Here is a 27,738-nt window from a genome sequence, read left to right as displayed (position 1 = left end):
TAATTACAATATTTACTCGCTACAGACATTTAACAAGTTTTAGAATGATGAGATAATCCAACAGCAAAATGAAATAAATAAACAATAACGTTGGGTTAACCGAGAATTGTCAACTGTCACGTTATGTATATCATTAATTTTATTGATTCCTCAGAAAATTCTTGACATAATTGATGTAAAATGCCCAATATCTACCTTCAACTGTTTCCTTTTTGTTTATAAAAACTGAAAATATATATGAAAACGTTTTATTTTCATTTAAAATGCACATCCTTAGTAACTTGTCTACCTGCATCACAGAACTGATCAGTGTCAGTGCTATTGTCGTTTGAATTTTGTTAATTATACGTTATAAGATCAGAAAAATGGTTCGTTTAACAGAAATGCACAAAGTAACCATCCTAGAATTGATTGGTTATGGAGGTGACACAACAATGAAAGTTTCTCTTATATTTCCCGATAAATTTCCAAAGGAACAATTAGCAAAATAGAAAAGCAAATTCATGGACGTGGTCATGTAAGACAGATAAAAAAGGAGCTATCACTGTATTAAGTGATAATAGGTAATTGGATATTATGCTTTAGTTTCATGAAAGCCCACATAATTCTGGTCCAAAACTGTCAACGTTAACCACACATAACTTTTTGGAAGGTTAATGGAAAATAAAATGCATATCTGTAAAATAATACCAACTCATGAGCTCACGAAAAACGATAGGAGAACGTATTTTTGTGCACAAATGATGGCAATATTAGATAACAATATGATGCAATTAAAAGATGTTTTGTTATGATAGAATATAATGTGGTTTCAGCAAGATGAAGTATCGCCCCATTACCAAATCAATGTCAGGCTGGAAAAAAATAAAACATATATTTTGAAATTCCTTTCCTAAATTATTTAAATTTGGGAAACGAACGCTTCTGAATCTGTTAATGGTGGAGATTGCAGTTGTGTTATCAACTCTACATAGGACATTACAACCGCATAAATTTCGTGTAAAACATTTCAACGCAAAAAACACTGCTAATAGTTCTAATTCGTTAATGTGTCGATGTTTTTCCTGATTCAACTAGAACCCAAAAGTAGTTTTGTTCCCACAATAGCCACTCCAACCAGATTTTAAAGCGTCAGAGAAAATTTATAGCGAATTTATCATTCTGAATACTATTACTTGAAACCATTATGTTTTTTAACCATGACGAAAATTCAGGTAACAAATCCGTAGAGATATTCATTTTTGCATCGTAGTTATTATTAACTGGTATTATTAACCTGGTATAATGCATTAATTGTTTCACGTTCAAAAACCTTAGTGTAGAGAAAACTATATCTGACAGCTGGAGCTGCAGACACTAATTTGCCAACAAACTTTGAAAACTCTCTTATGGTATAAATTTTTAATTTAACTTTCATTAATTTATGTAATCTGATACGTAACGTGGGACTTATTCCTGTAGAGTTGGTTCAGAAACACTTTTCACCAGCGTCTCTTCTCCCAGAATGGAGTTAATGTTGATGTTGTCTGGTGTCTTGTTATCCATAACCTAGACAAAAAAGGTCATAAACTCTAGGCTTTACAAAAAAAATAATATAAAATAATATAATATAGGTTTATTTTTGAGCATGAGTTACTCTAAACTCAAGTTGATTTATTTTCTAGGATCTTTCCATTCTAGGAAATTCCGAGCTTGTGAACCCTTTCACTTTCCACTCTAGGAAATTCCAAGGTTGTGTCCTCATGTCACTCTAGTAGATATTTTAATTGAATATATTATGATCATTCTTGGTACATTTTTTTGCTCAACGTAGTTTGCTTACCTGCGATTACTGGTTTAGAGTTGATATTTTCGACTTCAAATACATCTTCGTTCGCTGAAGAACAATCAGAATTGAGCTCGTCTGTATAATCTGAGCGGCTACTGCTTTGTGAAACTTCCGAGGAATGGTTTGGTGAACGACGATAATGCTTTTGCTTTTGCTCAATCGCATTAACCTTCGCATTACTGATTTAAGCATTGTTTTTATGTCAGCACTATCCGATCCTCTATTTCCAGAACTTCCGGATCTCGTCTCTCGCCGCCCGCCATTTAACGTAATAATAAAAAGATTTAATTGTGAAAGACGATAATTACACTACAATTTATAAGCTTAATCGAAAAACCCGTGTGGTCTACAGAGCACAAAAACGAAGACTGAAGTAAGTGGGTGGCGAGGGGGCGAGGGTTCGGGTTGTAATAGATAAAAAAACGATTTCTTTGAATATTGTGGTCCAGGAGCGCCGAAGCGGAGGTACTACATAGTTATTATTTACAAGACGAGACCGTAATATAATAAGAAAGTTGGTATAATTTTTCATTTTTGAAGGAAATTCGGATTTAAAAATACAAATCGACGTGTCCAAGCGTTTATCCCTATATGCCCCCATTTATTTATTGATGAATTTCTCTTCCATTTGGTTATTCCACACTGTAGAGTGACATCAATACCTAATTTTGAATCATTAACAAAGACTGACATAAATACTTAATCATTGGTGACACATTTATGTTATACATATACAGTTACAATAAAAAGTAAAATTGTAATAGAGTTAATATACAATGGTTTTTCTTCCACTCGGCACAGGTGAGCTTTGGTCATCCTCAATATTCAAAATTCGCATACAGTGCCAATAAGTCTTGTTAGGGTGGTTAGAATTTGCAACCATTTTATCATCAACTCTACTTTGTTTACTTATATTTATTTTTATAGGTTATACGGGACTACTGTGTGAAATAGATATCAACGAGTGTGAAAATGAACCGATGACGTGCGGTCGTGACGGTACTTGCGAAAATATGCCTGGATTTTATCGTTGTATTTGTGACAGTATTAAAGGAAAATGTGGCCGTCAATGTAATCTCGATGATCCTTGCGAAAATGATCATCCCTGTGAGCACGGTACTTGCCAGTCTCAATGTACTGATAAACCTGACTACTTTTGTGAGTGTGAAGAGAACTATGTAGGAAAAAATTGTACGGAATTGAAGGTAATTTGTTTTATTTTATTAATTGCTTAACAAGAACTGCTAATTATGGTTAATTGGATGTGTAGAAATAGAATAAGAAATATAAACATTAGACTATTTAAAATGTTGAAAATATTGTTTGAAATGACGGATAAAAAATCCTGAAAAATTTAGAGCTCTTAATATTAATAGGTGCTGCGTCGAAAATTTCAATTTTTTTTCTAACTTTGGAATTGATTAAAAATTAAAAAGTCATCGGACTAGTTGCGTCAGAACATATTTTTGTAGAGAATTGAACGCTCTACAAAAAATTATAGAATTTTTTGATATATTCACTTTTTCAAAAATTATTTAACGCTAAAGATGGATTGATTTAAAATTTTTACATTTTTCTAATTTTCCGACGCCACCATCAACTCTATGATAAAATTTAATGGGACTAGTAGAACATTTAATTTCCTATAACTTATCTCTCAAAAATTTTTAATATTTTTTACATATCGTAAGTGATTTGCAAACTAAAGTAAAAATTTTTTTATAAAGTTGTCATTTTAATGCTTAAAATTAATTATCATATAAATTTTCAACCTAAAAATTAAATTTTTATCAAAATCAAAGCAATTTATATTGTTAAACTAAAAAATTTCTATTATAATTGGGCACGTTTTTTCTGTTTTCATTTATAACTAGTAATAAGTATTATAATCGCTCTTTATTTTTAGTGAATCACTGTATTGTATTGTTCAATTAATACTACTGCCACATCATTTACGACTGTTAATTTAATAAAAAACGCACAATCTTTAAAACTTCCATCACTAGCCCAAAAATTTACTCTTTCTTAATCTATCGTCACAAAATCACACTTATCTTTGTCTAATATTGCATTTAAATTGTCTTTTTTCACTTAAAATTTCCTTGCCTCAACTTTCTTTCCTTTACGACAGTTAATATTTACAATCATTTTTTTTCACTTCAACTTCTACTTCATTATCAAACAAGGGAATTATAGCTAGCGTTTCAGTTAAATACCATAGATGAGTAATCTTTTTTCAGTATCAGCTTTTGATGTTGTAGAATTATCGGCTTTGTAATGAATTAATTCTTGCAAAAAAGTGAGATCATGATTCGGAGCAAGAATAGCTTTCTGAAAATATTCAAATCGAAACCCATAAGAGTAAATATAGAGTTCTAGAACCATTGCAATTGTTATATTCCTACATCACTCTACAAGTCACTATAGGAATATTTAAAATTTTTCACTATGTGAAGAACGTTTTTTGTAAAAATGTCGTGTTCAGATACACAATGTGATCCGAAATTTTAGCATTATGTTATGAAACTTTTAGATTTTAAGTATTTACCAGCAAATTTAAATTCCATTAATGTTGCGACATTAGAATATTTATACCACTACCTCAGTTTAGTGAAAGTAAAAAAAATTGCTTGAAACGTATGAAACATTGGAAAATTAAATTTTTTATCTATCTAATATAGTAGAAATATTATCAACATACCTAGACCACCCCCTCTGAAATTAATAAATTAAATATTGAAAGAAAAATGTTTGTACCTGTGCTTTCAAATTAAAAATTTTAGATGGACATTAATCTTGTAATGATTACACACAAATTTTATATAAAATACTTGTAAATCTCAAGGCATCCCAAGATCTGAGATCTTGTACGAATTAAAGTGGTGGGTTAATATAACAGAAATTTAAACAATATGTATTACTGTAATTACATTTTAAGAAATTATTATTTTAGGTATCCGCTAGTCAAGCAGAAGGTGGAATCAATATTTTGTACATAGTAATTCCTATTATTCTGGCCCTAATACTGGCTTTGGTAGCTGGTTTAGTAATTTTAGTGAATGTAGCTCGTAGTAAAAGAGCTACCAGAGGTACTTATAGTCCGAGTGCACAAGAATTCTGTAATCCACGAGTAGAACTTGACCACGTGTTGAAACCACCACCTGAAGAAAGGTTAATTTAGACTATTAATTTATTTGAAATTAATTTTTGACAACGTTAAATGATCACTTATGTAAAAATTAACTTATAGTCGGATTTATTGTTACTCCATATATTATACCTTTGACATAAAACAGTTTATAAAAATATTTATATTAATATTTTTACACAATTGATCATTTATCGTATTTAATACTGTACTTAAGGGGCACTTCTACTTAGTTGTATATTAAGTATTTAAATTGACTTTCTTCCATATTTTCCGTATTGATTTCGTTTATTACCTATCGATAAATATACATCAATACATATATATACACGGTGTGTCATATAATTACAAATACCGAACATTTTTATTATCTGACAAAGTTTCGATTACTAAAATGAAATAAATTTGTATATAGCTTTTGTCAGACACAAAAAAAATTGAAACTAAGCTCCATTGGTCCATTAAACATTTACTTCTTATTCAAGATGTTGACAAATCTCTAAACACATAGGCTAGCACTGTGTTTAATAGTTATCATAAAATCGGGTACCCGTTTTCGAATGATTCTAGATATTACAGCCATTGTCTGCTATATAAAGTCAAATTATCTTACACCTAACATTATGACACACTCGGTATGATGTATGATTTATTATTATATATTAATCAGTTTCTGCAAGGTAACTTTCCCATGACAAAAGTATATTTTCTGATCTTTGTTTATCGTGGCTGGAATATGATTATTTTTTATACTTTCATCTAATTCAAAAATGGATTTTACTTAAGCATTCGTTAATATTTTGAATGTAGTTAAATTTAGATTTAAGGTATTGATAAAACAACGAATAAATTTATAACAGCCTTTCTTCAGTGCGTCATTAAATGTATTGGAATTATTTGCATTATAGGCAAATATTACACCATCGTATTCAGCTACATATGAAGAGTTCGGGACTTCAATTTGATAATATTTATATAATTTATTTATAAATTAGCAAAGCAATTACAGAGTTAGTTTCATCTAAAATACTAAATAAATAATCATTTTAAAAGAGGCAGTCCTATATCTGAAAGAAATTTCCAAAGGAAAAATATACAGTATGTAGAATCAGAATTCATCTCATTTTTAAATACCAAATTAGGGTGACGCCTCCATTCTCCATATATCTAGTTAACTGATTTCTGCCATTTGTTGTGACTTTTACCAGTGATATCGGGCGTCATGCTGGCAATTTCTTCTCGATTGTTCACAATGACAGGATTTTCAAAAAGTTCACAATGACGGGATTTTCAAAAACTCTTAAACGCTTTCAATTTAGATGAGAAACTCTTAGGAGTGTGAACCTCAGTTAATAATGCCAGTGAAGCAGAACTGTTTTAAGGCTATTTTTTCAAGAAAATACGCCAATGTGCTGAGTTGTATAAGATCTTAAATGTATTCATCAAGCCTTCAATATTGACACAATAAACCAACTCGTCCTCTGAGGCAAAACAGGAGGTGAACTGCTTCCCACAATATCAAAACCATGAGCAAAAAATAAGTTCTTGCTTTTGAGCCTTGATCCAAGCAACTCAGCAGTGTTTTGGCAAGATTCAAGTCTCTTACTAAATCCTTTAGCTCGTTCAGATACGGCACCATCTTCGTCAGAACTTGGAATCTGTTCCAAGGTAGTAGGGGCCTTGGAATGGCATTTCGGTCCTATAAGGGATGGGACATAAGGCTGATTTCAGATAGGGGTGTGAAATTGACTGTTTCCGTTTTGACGTATACCCTTTTACATTACACAAACAAAAGTAGCAATCATCACTATGATTATTTTGCTCGCGCCATACCATAGGAACCGCATATCGGAAAGCTTTTTTCTTACCGTTAAACCAATTTCGAAGGCCTTCAACACATCGTTTGCAAACTTCATGAGGTGCCCAAACTTTATCCTGATCTCTGAGTTTTAAGCCAAAATACGCGAAGTATACTTTTTTTACAAAGTTGGTAATATTAAGTTGTTGCTTTAATATCATATATGTCTAACAGATGACACTGCACTATACTCAACCAAGATCTATAAAACAATGAAGAGTAAACATGTCATGGTATCGCGCCACTTGTTACACTATACGAGCCTGCACGTTCAGGTTAAATGTTTATGTTTGTTAATTTAGCTCACACAAGGCGCTCTTTATTTAGAAAGTAATTAAACGTTATGGCCTGTATACATTTAAAAACAATAATCAAAATAAAATTGTGCTTATTTATTCATGACTTGAAGTTAGCCCAAAAATTTCCTTTTTTAAGAAAATTGTGTTTTTTAAAATAAAGGGAGGATCTGGAATTTTTTGAGTATTTCTTTAGTTTTCAAAACATAGAAATCAGTTAAAAACACCCAAGCATCATTTTTGTTGCAGACCTGTGTTATTTGATTTATAGAAATTGAGATAAATATTATGTTTTTCATTGAACTACCCTGTTTTATAGTTATTTTGAGATATTTCCGAGGATCATTCCATTTGCTGGAATCCGATTCTTCGAATATGTAATTAATCGTTTAGACAATATATACGCGCTGAAAGAAAGCTGATTTACCATAAATAAAATATTGAACAAATATTTAAAATTATTTTTTTTAATGGATCTGTTATTTATCTAATGTCGCTGAATTATAATTTTACTAATTTATACTTTATATTTAATTGTATTTTCTAATTGGAAATTAAGGTACCTTCCCAAATTATCAAATTAATTTAACCATTTTAGAGTAATTTATACAAGTACATCCACATAGCACGTTTTTTTCAAATATACATGACTGTCTTTTTAAAGAATGTGTTAGGCTTCATCCATTAGAGATTTCTTCAAATAAGACATCTTTTGTTTTATATCATCTTCTGAAGCATCAGTTGGACTAATTCTATTTCCTCTTTTATCGTGTGCCTAATTTTTCCCAAGACGTTGTGAAAATTATTTTAAGCATGAAAGAGTCACTGCGTTGACGAATATGTTTATGTTCAAAGTTATACAAGCAATGTTTCTTTCGATTTTCGCAGTCTTTTAAAGTAGTTGTAATGCTTACGCACTTAACACGGACTTCTTGCAATGCTTCAAACCCGCTTTTAAATTTGGAAAATTCTCTTTCAGCTATACAAGTGATCAAATTAGTTAGTACTTGAGGTAAGGTCATGGCCTAAGGGCAATTGCATTTAAAGGCAACTCGCTAGGATCCCTTGATCTAGAGCTACACCACTAGTTACTAGATTTTGTCTTAAGTTTCAAATAGAGAGGATTCTTATGACCATTTAATCTTTTTCAAAGTAGACCATATAATCAAATAAGCAAGGTGTAATATCCAACTACTTTTAATGAACTTCTATTTTACTGTCCAGTTGGGTCACTTGAGACAATTTTAAACATTATGCTTGTATTAAAAAGAAACTGTTCAAGCTAGATCATCCAAATCAACGCCATATTTTTGGTCGGTGTCTACACTACGATACACACTACATGAAACAAGCAGAAATGAAACACTTGAATATATATAATTTCTCAAGTCACCTCCACAAAGGCAGTTACTTGAGAAAGCCTAAATTGTATTGAAACTCAAATATGCCAATAGTGTTTCAGACTTAAGACATAAAAAATCATTGTTTAAAAATATATCGAGCATTTTGAAAAAGTAGTATTTTTTAAAGAAAAACTGCGTCTTTCAATACTACTGTTTTATTATGTAACAAAAGTACAAAAGTTTTGAAAAAGATGAACAAAAATCATTCTTTGGTAACATATCTAGATATAAAAACTAAATAAAAAAGAAAGTTTCCAAGGAACTGAAAAAAATCTAACGACTAAAATTCTATTGAAACAGTATATCTGCGATGAATAGATACAGGAAGTAGCTTTGATAATATTTGTGTTGTCCCGACATCTGTAATGTCTTCAACCTCAGGAAAAATAAATATTTTTTTGTAATTTGCTGACTGACGCATAAAGCTGCACGTGAATACAAAATTTGGCTTTGTTGCAGTTATTTTTCCTATAAACTTCTTTAAATGTTGGCTTGTGTGGAGTTTGGTATAAAAATTCCACCAAAACAAAGTCTATGATCTTTAGTTCTGCTGAATATACCTCATGAACATCATGAACGAATCATCAGGACCTTTGTAGGTCCTGACTCTTTTAGAAGTCTTTTTTTTTTCTCTTTGGAAGTTGATGGTGCTGGGTTTACATTCTGACTTAATTTTCTTGGATTTTCCGCTAATATTAGCATTTTCAATGCTTTTTCCTGGTTCTACTTGAATTTTTTTCTTCTTACAGTGGTAGTAAGATAAATTTTATCTTATATTATTTGCATAACTCTATAACGGAGTGTGAAATATGGCTAGCTAAATTATCACCAATAAGCGCCTTTGGGAAATCTTTGGGCAATTTTTTGAAATATGGTAAGGCAATAGTTATAAACCAATCCTCGTAAATAGCTTCATTAAACCAGGAAGATTTAGAGCTATTGTATCTAGTTCCTACTGGTCCATTTTGAGCTCAACTATCATACAGATTTTTGGACTAATAAACAATATAGGGTGATAAAAGGACACCAGAACCGCTATATATTATTTGAATGGTTAATTTTCAAACTATCCATTATCCTGTGCCAATGCTTGGAATCTCTTCTCATGAGAACCCTGTTCCTTCCCGGATCATCCGAAATATTTGTAGTTGACGATGGCAAAATACTTGTTTATAATCTCCCTTGTGACACCTTTTTCGCAGTGTCTTTTAAAAAAGGTTCTCATAAATTCTCTGCCTGGCATGTTATTTGTAAATTTTACTACATTTCTCCCAGAACTATCAAGATATGCCTTAATTAAATACCTCACATCTACTGAAGTTAGGGGACACCCCCATTCACTGCTCAGCTGGATATTTTCCACTAATTTAGCCTCTCCAGCTGCGGTTAAAACAGTTTGTTCACCTGGCCTCAACGAATAACGATTTTTCACCCTACGGTCTATAGCGTCCTTTGGTATTCGGTATTTTTCTTGTAGTTTGCTTAATGAAACTCCTTTTTGCCTTTATTAGTCCACTGCTTTTTCTAAATTTCCAATATCATATCTTCTGGAATTGGTCCCAATTTTCCAACTATATCGTCCCATTTTCAGCACCTGCAAAATATCTTTTTATATACTGAGTGACTTGAGACATGTCTCATGTCAGCATCTTATACGACCTATTTGGATTTTTTTGTGAAAAAAATACGTCCATTTCTTTTACAGAAATGCCACTAACTAATGCCTCAACGTGAACCATATATAGAAGCATTAAATAAATGTAAAAGAATTGCCATATTGAACTTAAGTTACGCTAAATAAACAGCTTAATGTTAAATGAAGCAAATGTTGTTAAAATATCCACAAAAAATATCCCAAACCAGGTCTGAACCGCTACTAAATTTGAGTAAAAACCTGTTCGAAGCCTGTCCTGCGCGATTGTCGGATGATATATCTGAGGGGCCGCGTGTCGTGAAGTTTTGTCACCAGTCACCAAGTGGTCTCAAGTGGCCCAACCTGATGGTACTTATATTTAATTTCTCTATAATAGTCGCTACATTCATAATACATTTCATTTTGTACAGATTCCTTCACACACGACGTAAACATAAGGCATTGTTGTGGATATCTTCAAATTTACTTTCCTATTCATTTCAGACTTGAGCTGATATGTATTACCATTGACAGATGATATAAAATATTGTTATCGAAATGAAGGAATGATTGAGGTTATTTTGAATTTATGAAAAGTTGCAATTAATTCATTAATCCAGTTTTTTGGACAAATTGGAATTTTTGGAACCGTTGGTGATATTCATACTGAACAAACTGTTTACGCTACTACTACATCAACTACATCATAGTTAACACTGTCTGATCCGCGATTCGATTCTCTTATTATTGTCTTCATAGATATTGTAACTGTGAGTGTTGTAGTAGTAGCGTAAACAGTGTGATCAGTACAAAGTTTTTAAAGTTTAGTACACTCCCAAATTTGAGAAAACGTGTGTATAGTAAAAAATGATTTAATAGCTTGAAAAAGTTATTGGATTTTATAAACAAATTATTTTTCATCTATAAGTACTTGTAAATATTTGGACTACAATGTATTTCAAAATTAAATATTTAGCTCATAGTCTTTAAGCAATAACTGATAAACCGTCCATGATATAAAATTGTGATACATGTTTGGAAACGTTTTACAATGTACTTAAGCCTTACTGGCGTAATACTATTTTCATTAAGCTAAACCAAAGTATTAAATATGTAAATATATATTTTTAATAATTATAATCTTTGATCAATTTATATTAAATTACTTTAAGAAACATTTAAATGTACTAAAAACAACTTGGATCGAGTACTGTTGAATTTGGAAAGAGCAACATATATTTGTATTTTGCTATCAATACATTCCCATATTTTAAACTTGAGTTTTCTTACTTTGAGTATATTTTGTATTGGAGTAATAACATGATTGTGGATTAATTCTACTTATACTCTATGTATTCTGTGTAAACAGAATCGTGGGTACTAAAACATCTGTGTGTCTGAAAATAAATCCTAATTAAATAATAACGGGGAAATATTTCTATGGTAGTGGTAATCGAACCAACAACTTCCCCAAAACACCCAATACCATAAGAATATTTTTTAATAATTAAAAAGCGTATTTATGTGTTCTCATAAACATTTTCAGTATGAGACTTTTTTCAATGAAGAGGTCTGACTTCTAAAGACCACCATATTTACAAATAGTTATATCTTTTTCTAATCTGAAAAAGTATCTCGTATACTTCTTTATATCAACTTATGCCATCTTAAGACGAATTTGATAGTTTATTTAAGCATTATAAATTGAGTCGATAATTTGATCAAATTTTTAAAGTAGCATTTGAGCTCCAATAAAATTAAAAAGAGTCAAATACTTGTAAAGTTTCATTTTCAATAGATTAGAATTATTTCCAGCTATCTCCAATCTGTAATAAAAAGAACTAAGTTTTATCAGTACCATCCTTATAAGTGTGTTTTTCAATTGTACAAAATATCTCTTAAAGTAAAATGGTGTATATATATTTTTTATTTTCCATCTTAATACATGTATGTTATAAATTGAAAAAAAAAAATCTTAAATTTGTTTATTGTTGTTTTATTTTGATTCTTTCCTATACCCATCTGATAAATACAGACAAAATCTTGATTCATCCGTGAATAAAATATTGGACCAATCTTGAATATTCCAATTTGGGTGTTCTCGAGCAAATTCCAAACTTGCTACTCGATGTTCTCTGGTAAGACGTGGACCTCTAGCTGGCTCTCTGGCTCGTATACCTGCATCTCTCAGCCTATTTTGAACTGTTTGTAGGCTTATTCGGACTATCACGAGCAGCCAACAGATCTATTTGCAGCCTTCGAGCGGTAGTATGCGTAATTCTTAACGCCGTTAACCTCAAATAATGATCATCTACTACCGAAGTTACCCTTCCGCGGCCTTGTCCGGGTCTTCTGGCTAGCTGCCCTGTTTCTTGGTAGCGAATAACAACTCTGGATATGGTACTTTGTTGAACTCCAATTACCCCGGCGACGTATCTTTGACGGCGGCCATCTTGTTTGAGCGCGATGATCATACAGTTCATACATACACAGATTGTCCCAAAAAACTAAAATTGAGAATTACAAATATCCTATAATACCAGTGATGCGATACAGTGGAGGGTCGATTATCCGAACGTCGCTCAACCGAACGACCGCTTATCCGAACGTAGTAACGCGCGGGTCAATGCCCACCCCCACCTCTGACCACGCGGGTCTCGCGCGCGCCACCCGCGCTTCAGTTTTAGCCCACTTGTCGCGACTCGTTCACTTGTTATTGTACTCGTGTGTCACTTCCTAGTAACCGCTAGACGATTAGCTAGAACTAAATTTTGTCGCGTGAAAGTAAACTCTTTAAAATGTCTAAATGTAAACATGTTGTCCTTTCTATGAAAGATAAATACGAGATTAATAAACGGTTAGAGGAAAGCGAATCTGCAACCAAGTTATCCATTGAATATCAAGTTGGTAAGTCTACCATTACGGATATAAAAAAAACGAATGACGAGCATAAGTAACTTATATCCCAGCTCGATTCTTCTGACCGATCCTCGAGTTGTAAAACGATGAAACTTGCTTCAAACACGAATTTAGATGCTGTATATAAGTGGTTTATTCAAAAAAGATGTCAAGGAGAACCTATTTCTGGCCCAATACTGTGTGAAAAAGCAGTTCAATTTAACGAAAAACTAGAAGGGCCGTCTAATTTTGAAGCAAGCTCAGGCTGGTTAAAACGATTTAAGTCAAGACATGGCATTCGTGAGCTTCAAATACAAGGAGAAAAACTATATGCTGATTTATTAGCAGCTGAATTATTCAAAATCAAACTAAGGGATATACTGAACCAAGAAAATTACGGTCTGGAAAACGTTTACAATGCAGACGAAACCGGGCTTAATTGGAAAGCTTTGCCGCGAAAAACTCTTGCTTCACGTCGTGAATTAGCAGTACTTGGTCCTAAAATAAGCAAGGATCGTATCACTGCCTTAGCATGCGCTAATGCTACTGGCAGCCATCGATTGCCCACGCTTGTAATTGGTAAAAGTAAGAAAACACGTTAATATGTCTGCCATGCCTATCATTTATACTTCGCAAAAGAGTGCTTGGATGGATAGTACAATTTTCGTGGAATGGTTTACAGAAACTTTTATATCCTCTGTAAAAGCCCACCAATCGAAAAATGGTAAAAGAAAGAAAACATTATTGCCTCTTGATAACGACCCAACTCATTCATCATGTGACATCCTAAATGAAAAAGACGAGTTTATAAAAGTCATGTTTCTTCCACCTAACGTGACTTCATTATTACAGCCCATGGATCAAGGCGTTATTGAGACTTTCAAACGGTATTATAGAAAAGAATTGTTACGTAAGTAACTTTTAGAAAAAGAAGAGGATGGAGAAGAACGCCTGATAAGAAATCATAAAAAGATTGATTTAAAAGATGTCCTATATCACATATGGGCAACCACCGGCCCGCGGGCCGGATCCGGCCCCGTGAAAGATATGATCTGGCCCGCGAGACATTTTGGAAAAACCCAATTAAAAAAATATTACACTAAACTAAGTACTTATACTTAGTACTAGTACATATACTTATACTAGTACATATCTTTAAAAGAAAACACTTGTTTGTGCTTTTTATCTTATCCGGCACCGGATATGATATGAATAGACTATAAAAATGTGGAGTCATCAACAGACTAATGAATCCCATAGCCTACACAAGTTTCCTTGTGTTTCCTTAGTTTACTCACGGGAGTGACGGTAAGGCGGCAAACATCAAAACTTTCGATGTTTGCCGCCTCACTCTTTGATAATCACCGCCACTCGGCTTGCTCGATCAAATTCTTTGAAGTTTGCCGCCTCACATCAAAAGATTTTATTTATTGCTTCTCGATTATTCTAAACTAGTTTATTCCAGATTATTCCTTCATTTTTTCTATATAAACGGGTGGATGGCCCGAAAGTTAGTTCAGTTCTATTTGAGCTACCGAGGTGATAACTCAGACAAGCGATATCCTAGCGAACGACTAGAGCCGTCAACTTGCTTTGTGAATTTGTGTGCATCTTGAGTGGTTACTAACTATAGTTTTTTATTAAGTTTATTGAACGAAAAGTAAAAAAAAATGATGTCTGGTGGAAAGAAACGAAAAGTAGATACAGAGGGTCGCCAGTTTCAAGAAAAATGGACTGAAGAATTCTTTTTTATCTTGCACAATGGTAAGCCTATTTGTTTGCTTTGTAATGAATCCATTTCAGTAATGAAAGAATTCAATATAAAGAAACTTAGAGCAAATATTGAAAAACAGCAACAAATGTTTCATAAACAAAGAACACAACTTGATAATGTTGTGAAAGCTAGTTTTATAGTTAGCTCAAAATTGGTTGGCAAAGGCATTAAAACCATTTGCCGAAGGAGAATTTATCAAGGAGTGTATGTTAGAAGTTTGCGGTGTTTTGTGTCCTGAAAAGAAAAATGAATTTGAAAAAATTAGTTTGTCAAGACGAACTGTTGTTCGACGTATAGAAATGATAGCTAATGATATAAAAACAACATTGACTGACCGTATGGCTGGTTTTGAATCATTTTCCATAGCATTAGACGAGAGCACCGATTTGTCTGACAAAGCTCAACTGGCTGTATTTATTCGAGGTATTGATAAGGAGTTCACTGTTACTGAGGAATTGCTAACTTTACAGCCGCTAAAAGCAACCACTACAGGAGAGGATATTTTTAATGAAGTTCAAAAGTTTTGGCCTACCATGGTCAAAATTAATTGGAGTATGAACTGATGGTGCACCTTCTATGGTCGGCTTACGAAAAAGTTTCATCGGAATTTTGTAAAAAGCAACAGAATTAAATGTGCAAAAAGATGATTCGATAGTCCTTCATTGCATTATCCACCAACAGAACTTGTGTTCTAAGTCCATTCGACTCCACAATGTTATGAATGTGGTAGTAAAAACCATCAATTTTATTCGATCCCGAGTGCTCAACCATCGTCAGTTCAAGACGTTTTTGGATGAAATATCAGCAAAGGAAAAATGTTGAAACGGTTTTACGAGCTTAGAAATGAGATAGCAGACTTTATGAAAATAACAGATAAGCCACTATTTGAATTGAGTGACCCAAAATGGATAAGTGATTTAGCATTTCTGGTCGATCTTACAGGCTATTTGAATGATTTAAATTTGAAACTTTAAAAACAAGGACAGTTAGTAAATGATTTGTACAGCCATTTGAAAGCGTTTCAGATCAAACTACGCTTGTGGGAGTCACAGATGCAGTCTGGTAACAGTTACCATTTCAACACGCTCTCTGCGTATGAAAATATTGCTTATGCTCAATATGCTGAAGAACTCAAGTTACTGTCGGAACAATTTTCGAACAGATTTAGCGACTTCAAAAACATGGAAGAATGTTTCAATTTATTTGCTACTCCTACAAAATGTAATGTACAAAATGCTCCAATACACTTACAAATGGAGTTAATCGAGATTCAAGAAAACTCACTTAGTGTTAATTGTAATTAGTAAAGACTAACTTGTTTTACTACAAATTGTCTGCACTTTTTTTTGTTTGTTTCCTATTTGTCATTAAAGATATTCATAAATGTAAATAATATGGTTTTCATTTACTTGTACATAAATTTGTATGGCTAAATCAATATACATACATACATATGTACATTAGTTCGATTATCCGAAAATACCGGTTTTCCGAACACCCATGTCCCCCATTTATATTATAGTTCGGATAATCGACGCTCTACTGTAATATGATCATTCTTAAAGTTGTGGTGCCTGCTAGGTTGAAGGCCAACAGAAGAATTAGGTATTGTAATGTAGTAGTACTAAAAAAGAAGAGTAGATTAACATCAATTTGATTTGATATATTACCAACGAGGTGATATACAAATCCATTTGCTAAACAAAATAAAAAATGGGGAAGGTAACTATTTTTTTTTCTCTCTTGCAATCCACTAATTTATATTTTTAGCCGGCTATTCGTTATTTTTCAACCAAAGATGAAAATGAAGTATCACAAGAAACTTCCAATGAAAAAATAAAAATCTACAATGTAACCAATATCAAAAAAACGCCATGGGGTAGAAGGTTTGCTGATAGAAAAATTGAAAAGGCTAAAAAAGTTCTGCAAAAGTCAAACCCCAATCCAAAATTTAAGGGTAAAGTAAGACCTTCGAAAAAATTAATAAAAAAATATAGTAAAGGTCCAAAAGTTAATGTAGAAGGGGTAAGAACTTCTATACACAAGAGAAAAATTTTAACAAAAGAAAAAAAAATTCAGTTTGCCATTGAACAAGCTGCTAAAACTGAAGTGTTGCTGACTGAGGACACAGGGTAAGATAAGAGTGAATATTTAGTTGTAATTAGGAGATCACGATAAATATTTTTCTTCAAATTTACAGTTATCTAGAAGCGGACAGTGGTGAAACAACTACACAGTTTACCCAAAAACAAATAGTACAAGCAGTAGACATAGCATCAGCAGCTAAACATTTTGATTTAAGACTAGATTTTGGTCCTTATAGAGCAAAATACACTAAAAATGGTAGACATTTACTGATAGGTGGTAAAATGGGTCATGTTGCTGCTTTTGATTGGGTAACAAAGAAATTACATTGTGAAATGAATGTTATGGAATCAGTACATGACATTTCATGGTTACATATAGAAACTATGTTTGCAGTTGCACAGAAAAATTGGGTTTATATATATGATAATCAAGGTATTGAGTTGCACTGCGTCAAAAGACTCAATAAAGTTTCAAGGATGGAGTTTTTACCTTATCACTTTCTATTGGCAAGCTGTGTAAGTTTTAAAATAAATTATGATATGCTTGAAATTTTTTTATGCAAAATTTTTTGTATTGTACAAAAATTATGATACACCTCTAATTTTTGTATACTTCTGTTCATTGAAAAAGCATACATGTCTTGGGACAGATTTTTGCAATTTTTTAGCTGTGTAAATTTATACAATTCTTGAATTTGGTGGTCTGTAAATGCCAATATGTCCGACATTGCACGACTTGAATGTTTTTTCATCTGTGAAGACAATTTGAAAAGTCTGTTGCATGTGCAGCGTAAGCAGTCGCTTCAAAGGAATCTTTTTTTAAAAAATGAATCAATGCAACATTTATGCATCATTTGAGCTTTTCCTTTCCTTTCTCCAGACTCAATATTTTGATGCAAGGTCTCGTCTTGTTCCCATTGCTTCTTTACTCTGGCTCTGATTCTCGCATCAAGACCTAGATGAGTTGTCAGTTTTCTGATGAACCAGTCATCTTTCAATTTGGTAATAATTATCTGTCACTGACATTGACAGTGGCATTAGGTAGAAACTCTGATTTTCGCAAAATGTATGTGTATACTTTTTCAGTAAACAGAAGTATACTTTTTTATATTTCATCTTAAAAAATAAAATGTTTTCAGAGTGATGAGGGCTTTATGAGCTGGTTAGATATTTCCATAGGGCAAATCGTGGGTCAATATAATACAGGACTGGGTAGACTTTCCATTTTGACACAAAATCCATGGAATGCCACTTTGTGTTTAGGTCATGCAAAGGGAGTAGTGTCATTTTGGTCTCCAACTTCAAGGGATCCCTTGGCTAAAATGCTTTGTCATAAAGCTCCCATTATTGGGTTGCATATAGATCCTTCTGGAAAGTAAGTTTTCAATATTGTTGATATGGTAATTGTGATTAAACTGAGTCATCTCTTAACTCAAATTTATTTAGGTACATGGCTACATCGGCAACAGATAGAGAACTTAAGATTTGGGATGTTAGGAAGTTGGAAGGACCTGTTCAACAATATAAACTTATACAATCTGCCAATAATTTAAATTTTTCTCAAAAGAGATTATTATCCATAGGTATGGGAAATGTGGTAGAAGTCTATAGGTAATTATATTAAAAGTTGAAAAAATATTTTCGTAATCTTATTCTAATTTTTTATTGATTATTTTTTTTTAATAATCAGTATGTCAGTAACCTATATAACATATAATTTAAATCAAACTTTATTGTGATAAGTTCTACAAACGATAATTTCTTTCCTATTTACATGGAGTATTCAGAAATCCTGCCAATTGTAAATTGTAGATCCTAGATATGATTTTATTTCCGTCTAATCTATCTTAATCCAAAAAGTACTAGTGTCATTTGAAGACGACACAGCTAAGATGGTTAAAAACTTAGTTTTATCATCTGGAGATTATTTCAGATACAATTATATCTTTTATTGTTTTTCACCCAATCTTATTCTTATTCCCGAATAATCAATTTTTATTATTGGTAACATCATTATATTATGAATAAATTAATATATTTTTTAGGGATTGTTGTGAAACTCCTGCAAAACGAGCATATTTAAGACATCGATTTGTAACACCAATTAGTAACCTTAGTTTTTGTCCATATGAAGATGTATTAGGTGTTGGTACAGCTAAAGGATTCACTAGTCTCTTAGTACCCGGTGCAGGCGAAGCAAACTTTGACTCTTTGGAAGCAAATCCATTCCAATCGAAATCACAAAGAAGAGAAGCTGAAGTGAAAGCACTTTTAGAAAAGGTCAGTATCAAATTAATTTTTATTTTTTCGTCATGAATTATCTTAATTTTAGGTCTGTTTTGAAAATCAAGTAAAAATTGACGTTTCGACCTATTTTGATAAAATCCGAAATAGGCTGAATGATCAACATTATTTTAAACTAATTTTCTATCAAAAGAGACCTAAAATCAAGAAGATTTATCAAGAAAAATATATATAAAGGTCTAAGAAGTAGAAAGTAGAAGAATATTAATAATCAGAAACAAAATTCAATATTATGCGTTAAATTTCAAAATGCGATAGAAGTTCAAAGATTATTAAAATCATAATTTAAGTGCAACATATATTTTTCATGGACTAGAGTTTTTTAATTCATGTTTAAGTATAATTCAAAAATCAAGTCAAAGAATTTTTGTTAAATATTGATAAAGATTAACCTCCTAGTAGTGGCCTATCTGTCTTTGAAACAAATGAAAATGGATATCACCACTCTGTTTGTACCTACAGATTAAATGTACACGTTTCGATAACCAAGTTATCCTTTTCAGTATAGTGTAGTGGTAGTAACAGTGTGTTCAGTATATATGTTGCAAATATATGTTCGGGGTGCAAACAAACCTCATACTTTGGTTTCTTCAAAATCAATTATATCAAGTTTACTATGTGCTGGGTTTTCTATATTTCAATATATTAAGTTAACATCATTTCTATATTGATATACTTGTTTGTTTTTACTTAGTTTACATAGAAAATCTTTGAAGAATTAAAAATATTCACTAACTACTGACCGGGAAAATCAGCTAGTAAGATGATGATGACACAGTTCATAGTACCACTTGTTTAGTAACCAACTTCCTAACAAATAGAAATTATCTACTATTACTCTTCACTTAGATACAATTACGGATTTTTCATAGAACTTTGGTGATTACTTGCTATATTTCAATGAATACATATAATTATCATTATTGTAATGGTTTTCGTATTATTTACGCTTTCTATTCGAGGTAAATCAATAGACACTGTATCTTACGTTCTTAATTTATTTAAACACTATACAACACACTAACTTATAATAATTCACTTATCACTATCACTTAACTAACTTGAATAATTTATTTATATTCTTCAAGTACTTTGCAAATTCGTTCTGTTCACTACGAATATTTATTATAAACTGAACTAAATTGCGCTATGAAAATCCTTATTTATGAATAAATAATATCCCAAAAGAATCTCCAAACTTGTAGAACATAAAAAACAAAACAAACAAATAAATAAACCTTTGAACTTATTCCAAAGAAAAAATGCAAATAAACCGCTTGCTATAAAAAAAAACTTGAGATCAAACTAATTCCGCAATGTATAAAAAATATGTGCCTTCGCTTAAATTTAAAATTCTTTTGTAGCCAAGCAGGGAACTTGTTCGTAATATTATATTACATTTATTATTGCAAGCAATGGAGCTTACTTTTTGTTAAAATTTTTGAAAGGTTGTTGCTTGTAAATAGATAAATGTGGATGTATTTTTTTCAGATACAACCTGAAATGATAACATTGGATCCAACAGTAATTGCCGGTGTTGATTTACCGACGATAAATAATGGTAATTATGTTTGACCTAGTTAATAATTTTTTTTTATATTTAGGAGCATCTCTATCTAACCTAAAACCCAAATACCACACCTGTACATTTTATTTTTTAATTCCTTTGAAAATTCGAAAAAATTTGCATACTGAATTTAACTAAAACAATGAAGAATAAAAGGTTAATGAATTTTTCCATCCGTTTTTGATGTAAAGTTGAGATAAGAACTATGATACTGAAATATGTTCAGGAAGTGTCCATATTTAATTCAATAAAAGTCGTTAGCCTGACGTTGAGCAACAATTTGCAATCTAAGTCTCTAACTGGAAACTTTTCTACAATAATTGCTATTTGGTTTCAGTTGAAGTACATGAAAATAATATTGGGATGGGGTGAAAATAAAAAATTTCAAAAAAAAATAAAATTTACAAATAAAAAAAGTTGGAAATAACTTATATTTCAAATATTTCTGGACACACTCCTGCAAATTGAGATAAATTGGTGCAAATTAAAAAGTTTCAGCAATAAAATATTGAAAAAAAGTTCGTATTAACTGCGTAATTTAAAAAAAAACAAAACCCAAGGTGGCACAGATTCAAGTATAGTTAATAATACATGCAACATCACAAATGAAATATGAAGGAACCTTCAAACAAATTGCATATTGATGTGTCAGTAGTAACCTTCCTCGGGTGGTATTTGGCCCAGTTAAAGTAAATGTAATTGTTACTCAGATGGAATGGACAATTGATATAAAATTGGACACCACCAGGTTTTAAACGAAACGAAAATAATGAGAAAGGTGAAAAGCTGAGAACGTCTTTGAAATAATTAAAATGACTAAAACAAATAAACCTATCTCCAAACAAAATCTGTAAATTTATTAAAATCGTTGTAAACAATCAAAAAGTTTCAGCAATAATATATTTATTAACTTATTCATGAGAGAGCCAAGCAGTTATAAATTAAAAATAACTATACCAGATATTAGAACTGGAATTTATAGAGGGAGAGCTGGCACCAATTTTTGGGTAGGTATTTGAGGCAAGCTGAAAACTTTGTACATACCTCTCCTATTATACCACAACTCAGAACTGCAGACCTGGCTGGTGAGTAGCGAGTTAATTGAACTCTTAAATTTTTAAAAATATTATTTTTTCCCAAAAATATGTTTGAGGCAATATGCAATTTTTATATGTCGTAGTTTTATGTTTGAAAAATTAAGCCAGACGATTTAGTCGGAGTTTTTACATTGCCACACGCCTGTAAAAATATTTTTCAAAAAATATAAAAAATGTATTTTAGACAACTTGAAATTTTTATAACGTATTATTTATGACAAGATAATAACATTCTCAAAAAAACAGATCATTTTTGTGTGGCTTTCTACCTGTTAGGTGTTCTAACAAATTATGTATAGGTGCGAGTATATAAGATGAACCTTTTCAAAAAACATTGAAACATTGTGATCCCCTATTTTACCTCCATACAAGCTGAATTACAACATCTTTTAAGAACGCAATATACAACGAGTATTTGGATAAATGCATATTTGCGATTCCCCAGCCTTTGACACTGAACAGGATGGACACTTAATGAGGATACAAGAGATTTTCACTGGTTTGACTATCGACGCTATTCTTCATGAAAATTATGATGGAAATGTTACTGCAGGTGAATATAAATAGTTTTTCGTTAGTAACTACTGTATTCAAATTTCTTTGATTAACTAAATAAATAAATATATATTAGTTTTCGCAGATGATGCAAGGTAGCAAACCAAAAGAGAATCCACAAAAATTTCACTTTATTCCTGACGTGTAATAAACCAAGTTTATATTTTCATACTTATAATAATTCTTCTGATCTGATTTAGAGATTTTATGTAATCATTGCTTTCTTAAATATATTAGCGTTTATTAACTTGAACATTAATAAAATATTGAATTTCTGTATGAGTTTTGAGTTAGAATACTGTGACAAAAAAGTAATTTTTTCAAATTTTGTTTGTAACGGCAAAATAGGAATCCTATAAAAAATTTTTAAAAAAGAAATTTGTTAAAAAATGTCTCTTCTGATTTCTTAAAAAACCAATATTCTTACAGTAAAGACATATTTAAAGAATTTTATTACATTTAGAATTGTATTGAAATTGACTAAATAACAAATTTTTTATGATAAAAGAATAACACAAAACAATATGCCCATTTAAAACACACAAATCATCACAATCATTTAGCACAAACTCACAAAATTTTCTATGTTTCTACTCCGAAATATCGACTAGAAACCTCATGGCTATTGTAAGTCACGTGATATCGCCAGAACAATAGTAACGCGGCAAGCAAGAAGGTAGGCAACTGCCCAGAATTGCTCTCTGTCACACTACGGCTTTCCTATAGCGCTAGTTACTCGCACCTATACATAATTTGTTAGATCATCTAACAGGTAGAAAGCCCCACCAAAATGATTTGCCTTTTTGAGAATGTTATTTTCTTATCCATAAATAATACGTTATAAAAATTTCAAGTTGTCTCAAATACATTTGATTAATTTTTCAAACATAAAACTACGACATAAAAATTGCATATTGCCTCAAACATATTTTTAGAAAAACTAATATTTTTAAAAATTTAGGGATTCATTTAACCCACTACTCACCAGCCAGGTGTTCAGTTCCGAGATGGGATATAATAGGAGAGGTGCGGAGAAAGTTTGCCTCAAATACTTACTCAAAAATTAGTCCTAGCTCTCGGACTATTATATGAGGTGGTTGCAGCCCTCATGTCGTTGATGATGTAGTGTGGCTTGTTTTTTTTTCTTTCTGTGTACCCCCAACTTTGCAGCTGTATATATATTTACATTTCAGTTTCAGCATTGAAAGCTCCTAAAATTAATTATAACCCAAGAAAGAAAGCAAAAGGAAAAGGAGGATCAGTTAATATCGCACGAAATAAGAAAATACTACAAGAGAAAGCAACAAAAGATTTTGTTAAAAATCAGAGAAAACAATTTATTTCAGATGATTCCGATAAAGTGGAATCTGCTTCAAAACCGATTCATGTACTTGATAGATTTCTACCTAAGGTTAAGAAAAAATAATTTTAAATATATTATTTTTATTTTAAATTTGTGTGTTCTTCAATTTTCCATTCCTTGTTATTTTGAATCGTATTAGTTAATTTAGTTTTATTAACAATTTTTATAACCAGAAATTTATAATATCAAAATTTTTTAAGTAAGATATAAACATAAATTGAATTAATATGTTAAGAAGGAATCGACGGTCAAAAGACCGTACACCCGAAACTGTTGGTGGTGCAATCGAATCAAATACGAATACCAACCGGGAAAGAATTCCCCGAAATTTTTAACTTGAACGTTACCGGGAATACCAACACTATTAGGATGGTGAACGGGACTAACCTCAATTTGGGACATTTGGGTGGTGAACCGATTCTATTGGCCAGTAGTAAGGGTCGTACCATTCATAATATACAAGGGCAGAACGTTATTTTATAAACTCGTTCGACGCATTCGATAGTACTCCAAAACGCTTTGAAAAGTACCGGAAATAACGTCGACGGCCAGCGATCGGTTAGTAGTATTATTAATGAACCCAACATTGTTTTCAGGTATATATTTAATCCGATTATATAATAAATATATTTCCAGTTTAGGTGTGGTTATTCTAATATTTTAACATTTCAAAATTTACTAATTTTTTGCCTACATTGTTTATATAGGTAATGTAAATGAATGAATTCGTTAGGGTAATACGTAAACAAACTGCAGGACCGGACTGGCTAAGGATGCAAATATATATACCCAGTATGTATATGCTGCTGGCGAGAATATTGGAAAATAGATTGTAACCCTTCAAGCCAATTATGAATATTTTTACTAGAGAAAAAAAATTTGAATCCGCGCGAAAAAATTAGGAATGTGCCGGGTTTGTTACCAGTGATGTGTGGAAAGGTAAAATTAAATTGGGTATTTACCCAGTTAGGGTGTTTAGGAGCCACGAAAAAGACATGAATTTCGCAGAGCCGGCAAAAACCGGGGATTCGAAGGAAATTTTCTAATAAACGAGGAATGTTCAGTAATTTTGAATGAGCCAACTAAGCATAGCAAGTTAGTGTTGCTATAACTCAAAAACCTTTAGACTGATGTCGAAAATCGCATCAACATGTTGAACCTTCCTCGTAACTGTACTCTTGCAGTTTCATGTATCTATGGTTACCTAACTAACGCGTTCCGACATCGTCTGATATTGACACCAGTTTTAGGATTCCCCTGAAGCTATTATGGTCTCATGTTTTTTACAAAATACATTTTTAAAGTGAAACGTGAATTTGGTGCAAGGTTACCTACAATTTGTTTTATTTATTTAAGAAGTGCAATTAAGGTAGTTTTTAGGTCTGGGTCGTTTTGTATGAAACCCCTTTTAAAATTTAAAACACAAATAGGCGTTTTTTCAAAATTCTGTACTTTGAAAGATTTTAAATGAAATGATAGGCAATAAAAATTTTTCAAAAATTATGAGCATGTACGTACTCCGGGGTAATTTTTAGAAAGTTATTTAAAAGAATAAAAATTGTTTAAAACATTAAAAAAACACTATTTTATTTAAATATAATTTCTTACGATAAAAATGGCCTACATTACTGAATTACTGAACTTCATACTTTCGGTTTTGAATAACTGAATGAGGAGGTTTATCACAGGCAGAAGCCATCATGGAAAAGAAACCGTGCAAAAGTTTTTGGATAATAAAGTAATATTGGATGAACTAGCATCCTTCCAGACCTTATCCGAAAAACTAGAGCCATTCCTTAAAAATTTTCAAAGTGATTGGCTTCTAACTCCATTTCTTCATAAAGACCTGATTTTGATTTTGAATAACTGAATGAGGCGGTTCGTTACAGGTAGAAGTCATCATGTGGAAGTTTTAAAACTGTACCAAAGTCTTCGTTACTGGTGAAATTCTTCAAATCCATTCAATTAAATTTAAAATAGACATTTTCAAAACAGATACCAATGGTTTATTGTGTAACTTCAGAAAGGTGCAAGATATTGATTTAGGGATTGTAGAAAGTGTTTGATGTATGTGGTTTCTCAAATTTTGGAAAAATGCCCCTTAGCATTCAAATTGACAAAAGCAGTACGTTTCCTTAATCCCAATAACTGAACTGAACAATCCGTGCAAGAGATGTCTGAAGCATTTTACATTTTGTTGACTGCAAACATATGCAAAGCCACTACATTGGAAGAAGCAGACAATGCTTTTAGAGATATTATTCTGACGAATCAGATCATTCTAAATAAGTTGAATAACTATTAAAGATGTGATAGAGTGGATGATTTTTGGATGAAAAAAATCGAAAACAGTAGTTTAAAAAAGGTAGTGCAATTTCTAAGAATTCTCACGGCATTGCGACAGTAGAGAGAGGATTCTCTGTCAAGGAGATTTTGATTGAAAATTGAAAAGAATCACTTAAAGGCCAAATATTATTGTATGATACTCTAAAATAATTTGTGGACTAAAAAAGGCATAAGTATAAGTCACCCGACGACGATCATCATGAAAATCTATACATAGACTATTGATGATACAAGAAATTGATTTACGATGATGTATTGATATCTAGTTAGCCTAGACCAGTTCCATGCATAAACAAAATATTACGTTACCATAGCAACGAACAATAACTTATTAGAAGTGTCAGTGTGAAGTTTGACGTCAAAAAAGTAAAATAAAGTTACGCAATGAATTAAAAGAGAAAAGATGTCCACTGAAATTGTGAAAATTGAAAAATTGGAGTATCGAGCCATCATCAAGTACCTGTATTTAAAAGGGTTAAGAGGTAAGCATATTTACGAAGATATACCCTTGTTGATCAATGTCCTTTGTATGCGACCGTGACCAATCGGGAAGGACAGTTTCTGTGTCAGTCCCCGAAAATATCGATGCAGTTCATGACATGATTTTATCAGACCGTCGAATTGAGCTAAAACGGATAACTGAAGCACTGAATATTTCATACGAATGCGTTCATCATATAGTTCACGTCAATTTGGACATGAGAAAAATTGCTGCAAAATGGATCCCCAAATGTTTGAATGTTGACCAAAAGCGTGCAAGGGTAGAATAGTCCAAGACGCAGAGCCAAAAAAGTCTCTGAATTTATTAAGCCTGGTTTTTTCTCAGGTGATTATAATCATAATGTACAATAAAATGCTGCGGTCGGCCAAGCGGATATTAGAACAGGTGCGGGGTCAAATATGTCGTGACAACTGACATAATAAAATCAATTTTTTAAGGCTGAAACATTGTGAACTTTTGTTTTCTGTTATGTAAATCAAAATTATGATAGTCAGTCAACGTCCTACCGAACGTGTTCGTTGAGTATACTTTTGTATTAGAACGAATTTTATATCTCAGATTTTTAGGTACAACTGCGACACGGAAGTGCCTTATTAAAATAAATGTCGTACTTTAAATGATTATGTTAATGTTATTTTATTTTCACTTAATTATAAATAAAAGTCGAGCTGCTGCGTGTAATATCCATAGAGAAGGAAAAAATTTAATTTCTTATTCCCTGACTGACGAGCGTTGTTCTACGGAATGGTTGACTGACCATTTTATTTATTAATAATATATTCAGTAGTAGTTATAAAAAAATTTCACGCTTAATAAATGAATTGCAGCCGTATAAACCTCGCTACGTACATTGCAGCTGACTGACCAGCAATGTAGGACGTTGACTGACTATCATAATTTTGATTTGCATAACAGAAAAAAAAGTTCATAATGTTTCAGCCTTAAGAAATTTTATTATGACAGTTATCACGACATGTTTGATCGCGCACCTGAGGCACCTGTTCTAATATCCGCTTGACTGACCGCAGCATTGTATTGTATATTATGATTATAATCACATGAGAAAAAAACAGGTTTAA

At 31.9% G+C, this 27,738-nt stretch overlaps 4 protein-coding genes across 5 annotated transcripts in view; all 4 read left to right on the top strand.

Annotated features, from left to right (window-relative positions):
* The window catches only part of LOC130902030 (protein crumbs), a 90,248-nt gene extending 80,113 nt beyond the window's left edge, over nucleotides 1–10,135 (top strand). For both annotated transcript variants that reach the window (XM_057813830.1, XM_057813831.1), the window contains 2 exons: nucleotides 2,756–3,033; nucleotides 4,782–10,135. In XM_057813830.1, the coding sequence (XP_057669813.1) occupies nucleotides 2,756–3,033; nucleotides 4,782–5,009 (506 nt within the window). In that variant the 3' untranslated portion in view covers nucleotides 5,010–10,135. The remainder of the gene's footprint in view (nucleotides 1–2,755; nucleotides 3,034–4,781) is intronic.
* Nucleotides 10,136–12,964: 2,829 nt separating this feature from the next.
* On the top strand, nucleotides 12,965–13,666 carry LOC130900557 (jerky protein homolog-like). The gene is made up of 2 exons (XM_057811255.1): nucleotides 12,965–13,073; nucleotides 13,200–13,666. The coding sequence occupies exons 1-2, from the start codon at nucleotides 12,965–12,967 to the stop codon at nucleotides 13,664–13,666; spliced, it is 576 nt and encodes a 191-aa protein (XP_057667238.1).
* Nucleotide 13,667: 1 nt separating this feature from the next.
* LOC130900556 (tigger transposable element-derived protein 1-like) lies at nucleotides 13,668–15,401 on the top strand. The gene is made up of 2 exons (XM_057811254.1): nucleotides 13,668–13,974; nucleotides 14,983–15,401. The coding sequence occupies exons 1-2, from the start codon at nucleotides 13,668–13,670 to the stop codon at nucleotides 15,399–15,401; spliced, it is 726 nt and encodes a 241-aa protein (XP_057667237.1).
* Nucleotides 15,402–16,393: 992 nt separating this feature from the next.
* On the top strand, nucleotides 16,394–24,444 carry LOC130901709 (WD repeat-containing protein 46). The gene is made up of 8 exons (XM_057813250.1): nucleotides 16,394–16,560; nucleotides 16,609–16,970; nucleotides 17,039–17,441; nucleotides 18,065–18,300; nucleotides 18,372–18,536; nucleotides 18,971–19,205; nucleotides 20,721–20,790; nucleotides 23,642–24,444. Exons 1-8 carry the CDS (start codon nucleotides 16,552–16,554, stop codon nucleotides 23,872–23,874), a joined length of 1,713 nt encoding a protein of 570 aa, XP_057669233.1. The 5' UTR covers nucleotides 16,394–16,551; the 3' UTR covers nucleotides 23,875–24,444.
* Nucleotides 24,445–27,738: the final 3,294 nt, after the last annotated feature.

Source organism: Diorhabda carinulata, chromosome X (assembly GCF_026250575.1).
Source record: "Diorhabda carinulata isolate Delta chromosome X, icDioCari1.1, whole genome shotgun sequence".
Taxonomy (NCBI): Eukaryota; Metazoa; Arthropoda; class Insecta; order Coleoptera; family Chrysomelidae; genus Diorhabda; species Diorhabda carinulata.
This window is presented reverse-complemented; position numbering and strand designations above follow the sequence as displayed.

Bases quoted from the DNA above. Each gene is read 5' to 3' on its own strand.
- LOC130900557 (XM_057811255.1), top strand. From the start codon at position 12,965: ATGTCTAAATGTAAACATGTTGTCCTTTCTATGAAAGATAAATACGAG. The intron at 13,074-13,199 runs GTAAGTCTACCA...ACACGAATTTAG, and splicing joins ATCCATTGAATATCAAGTTG to ATGCTGTATATAAGTGGTTT.
- LOC130900556 (XM_057811254.1), top strand. From the start codon at position 13,668: ATGTCTGCCATGCCTATCATTTATACTTCGCAAAAGAGTGCTTGGATG. The intron at 13,975-14,982 runs GTAAGTAACTTT...TTTTATAGTTAG, and splicing joins TTATAGAAAAGAATTGTTAC to CTCAAAATTGGTTGGCAAAG.
- LOC130901709 (XM_057813250.1), top strand. The intron at 18,537-18,970 runs GTAATTATATTA...TATATTTTTTAG, and splicing joins AATGTGGTAGAAGTCTATAG to GGATTGTTGTGAAACTCCTG. The intron at 19,206-20,720 runs GTCAGTATCAAA...TATTTTTTTCAG, and splicing joins TGAAAGCACTTTTAGAAAAG to ATACAACCTGAAATGATAAC.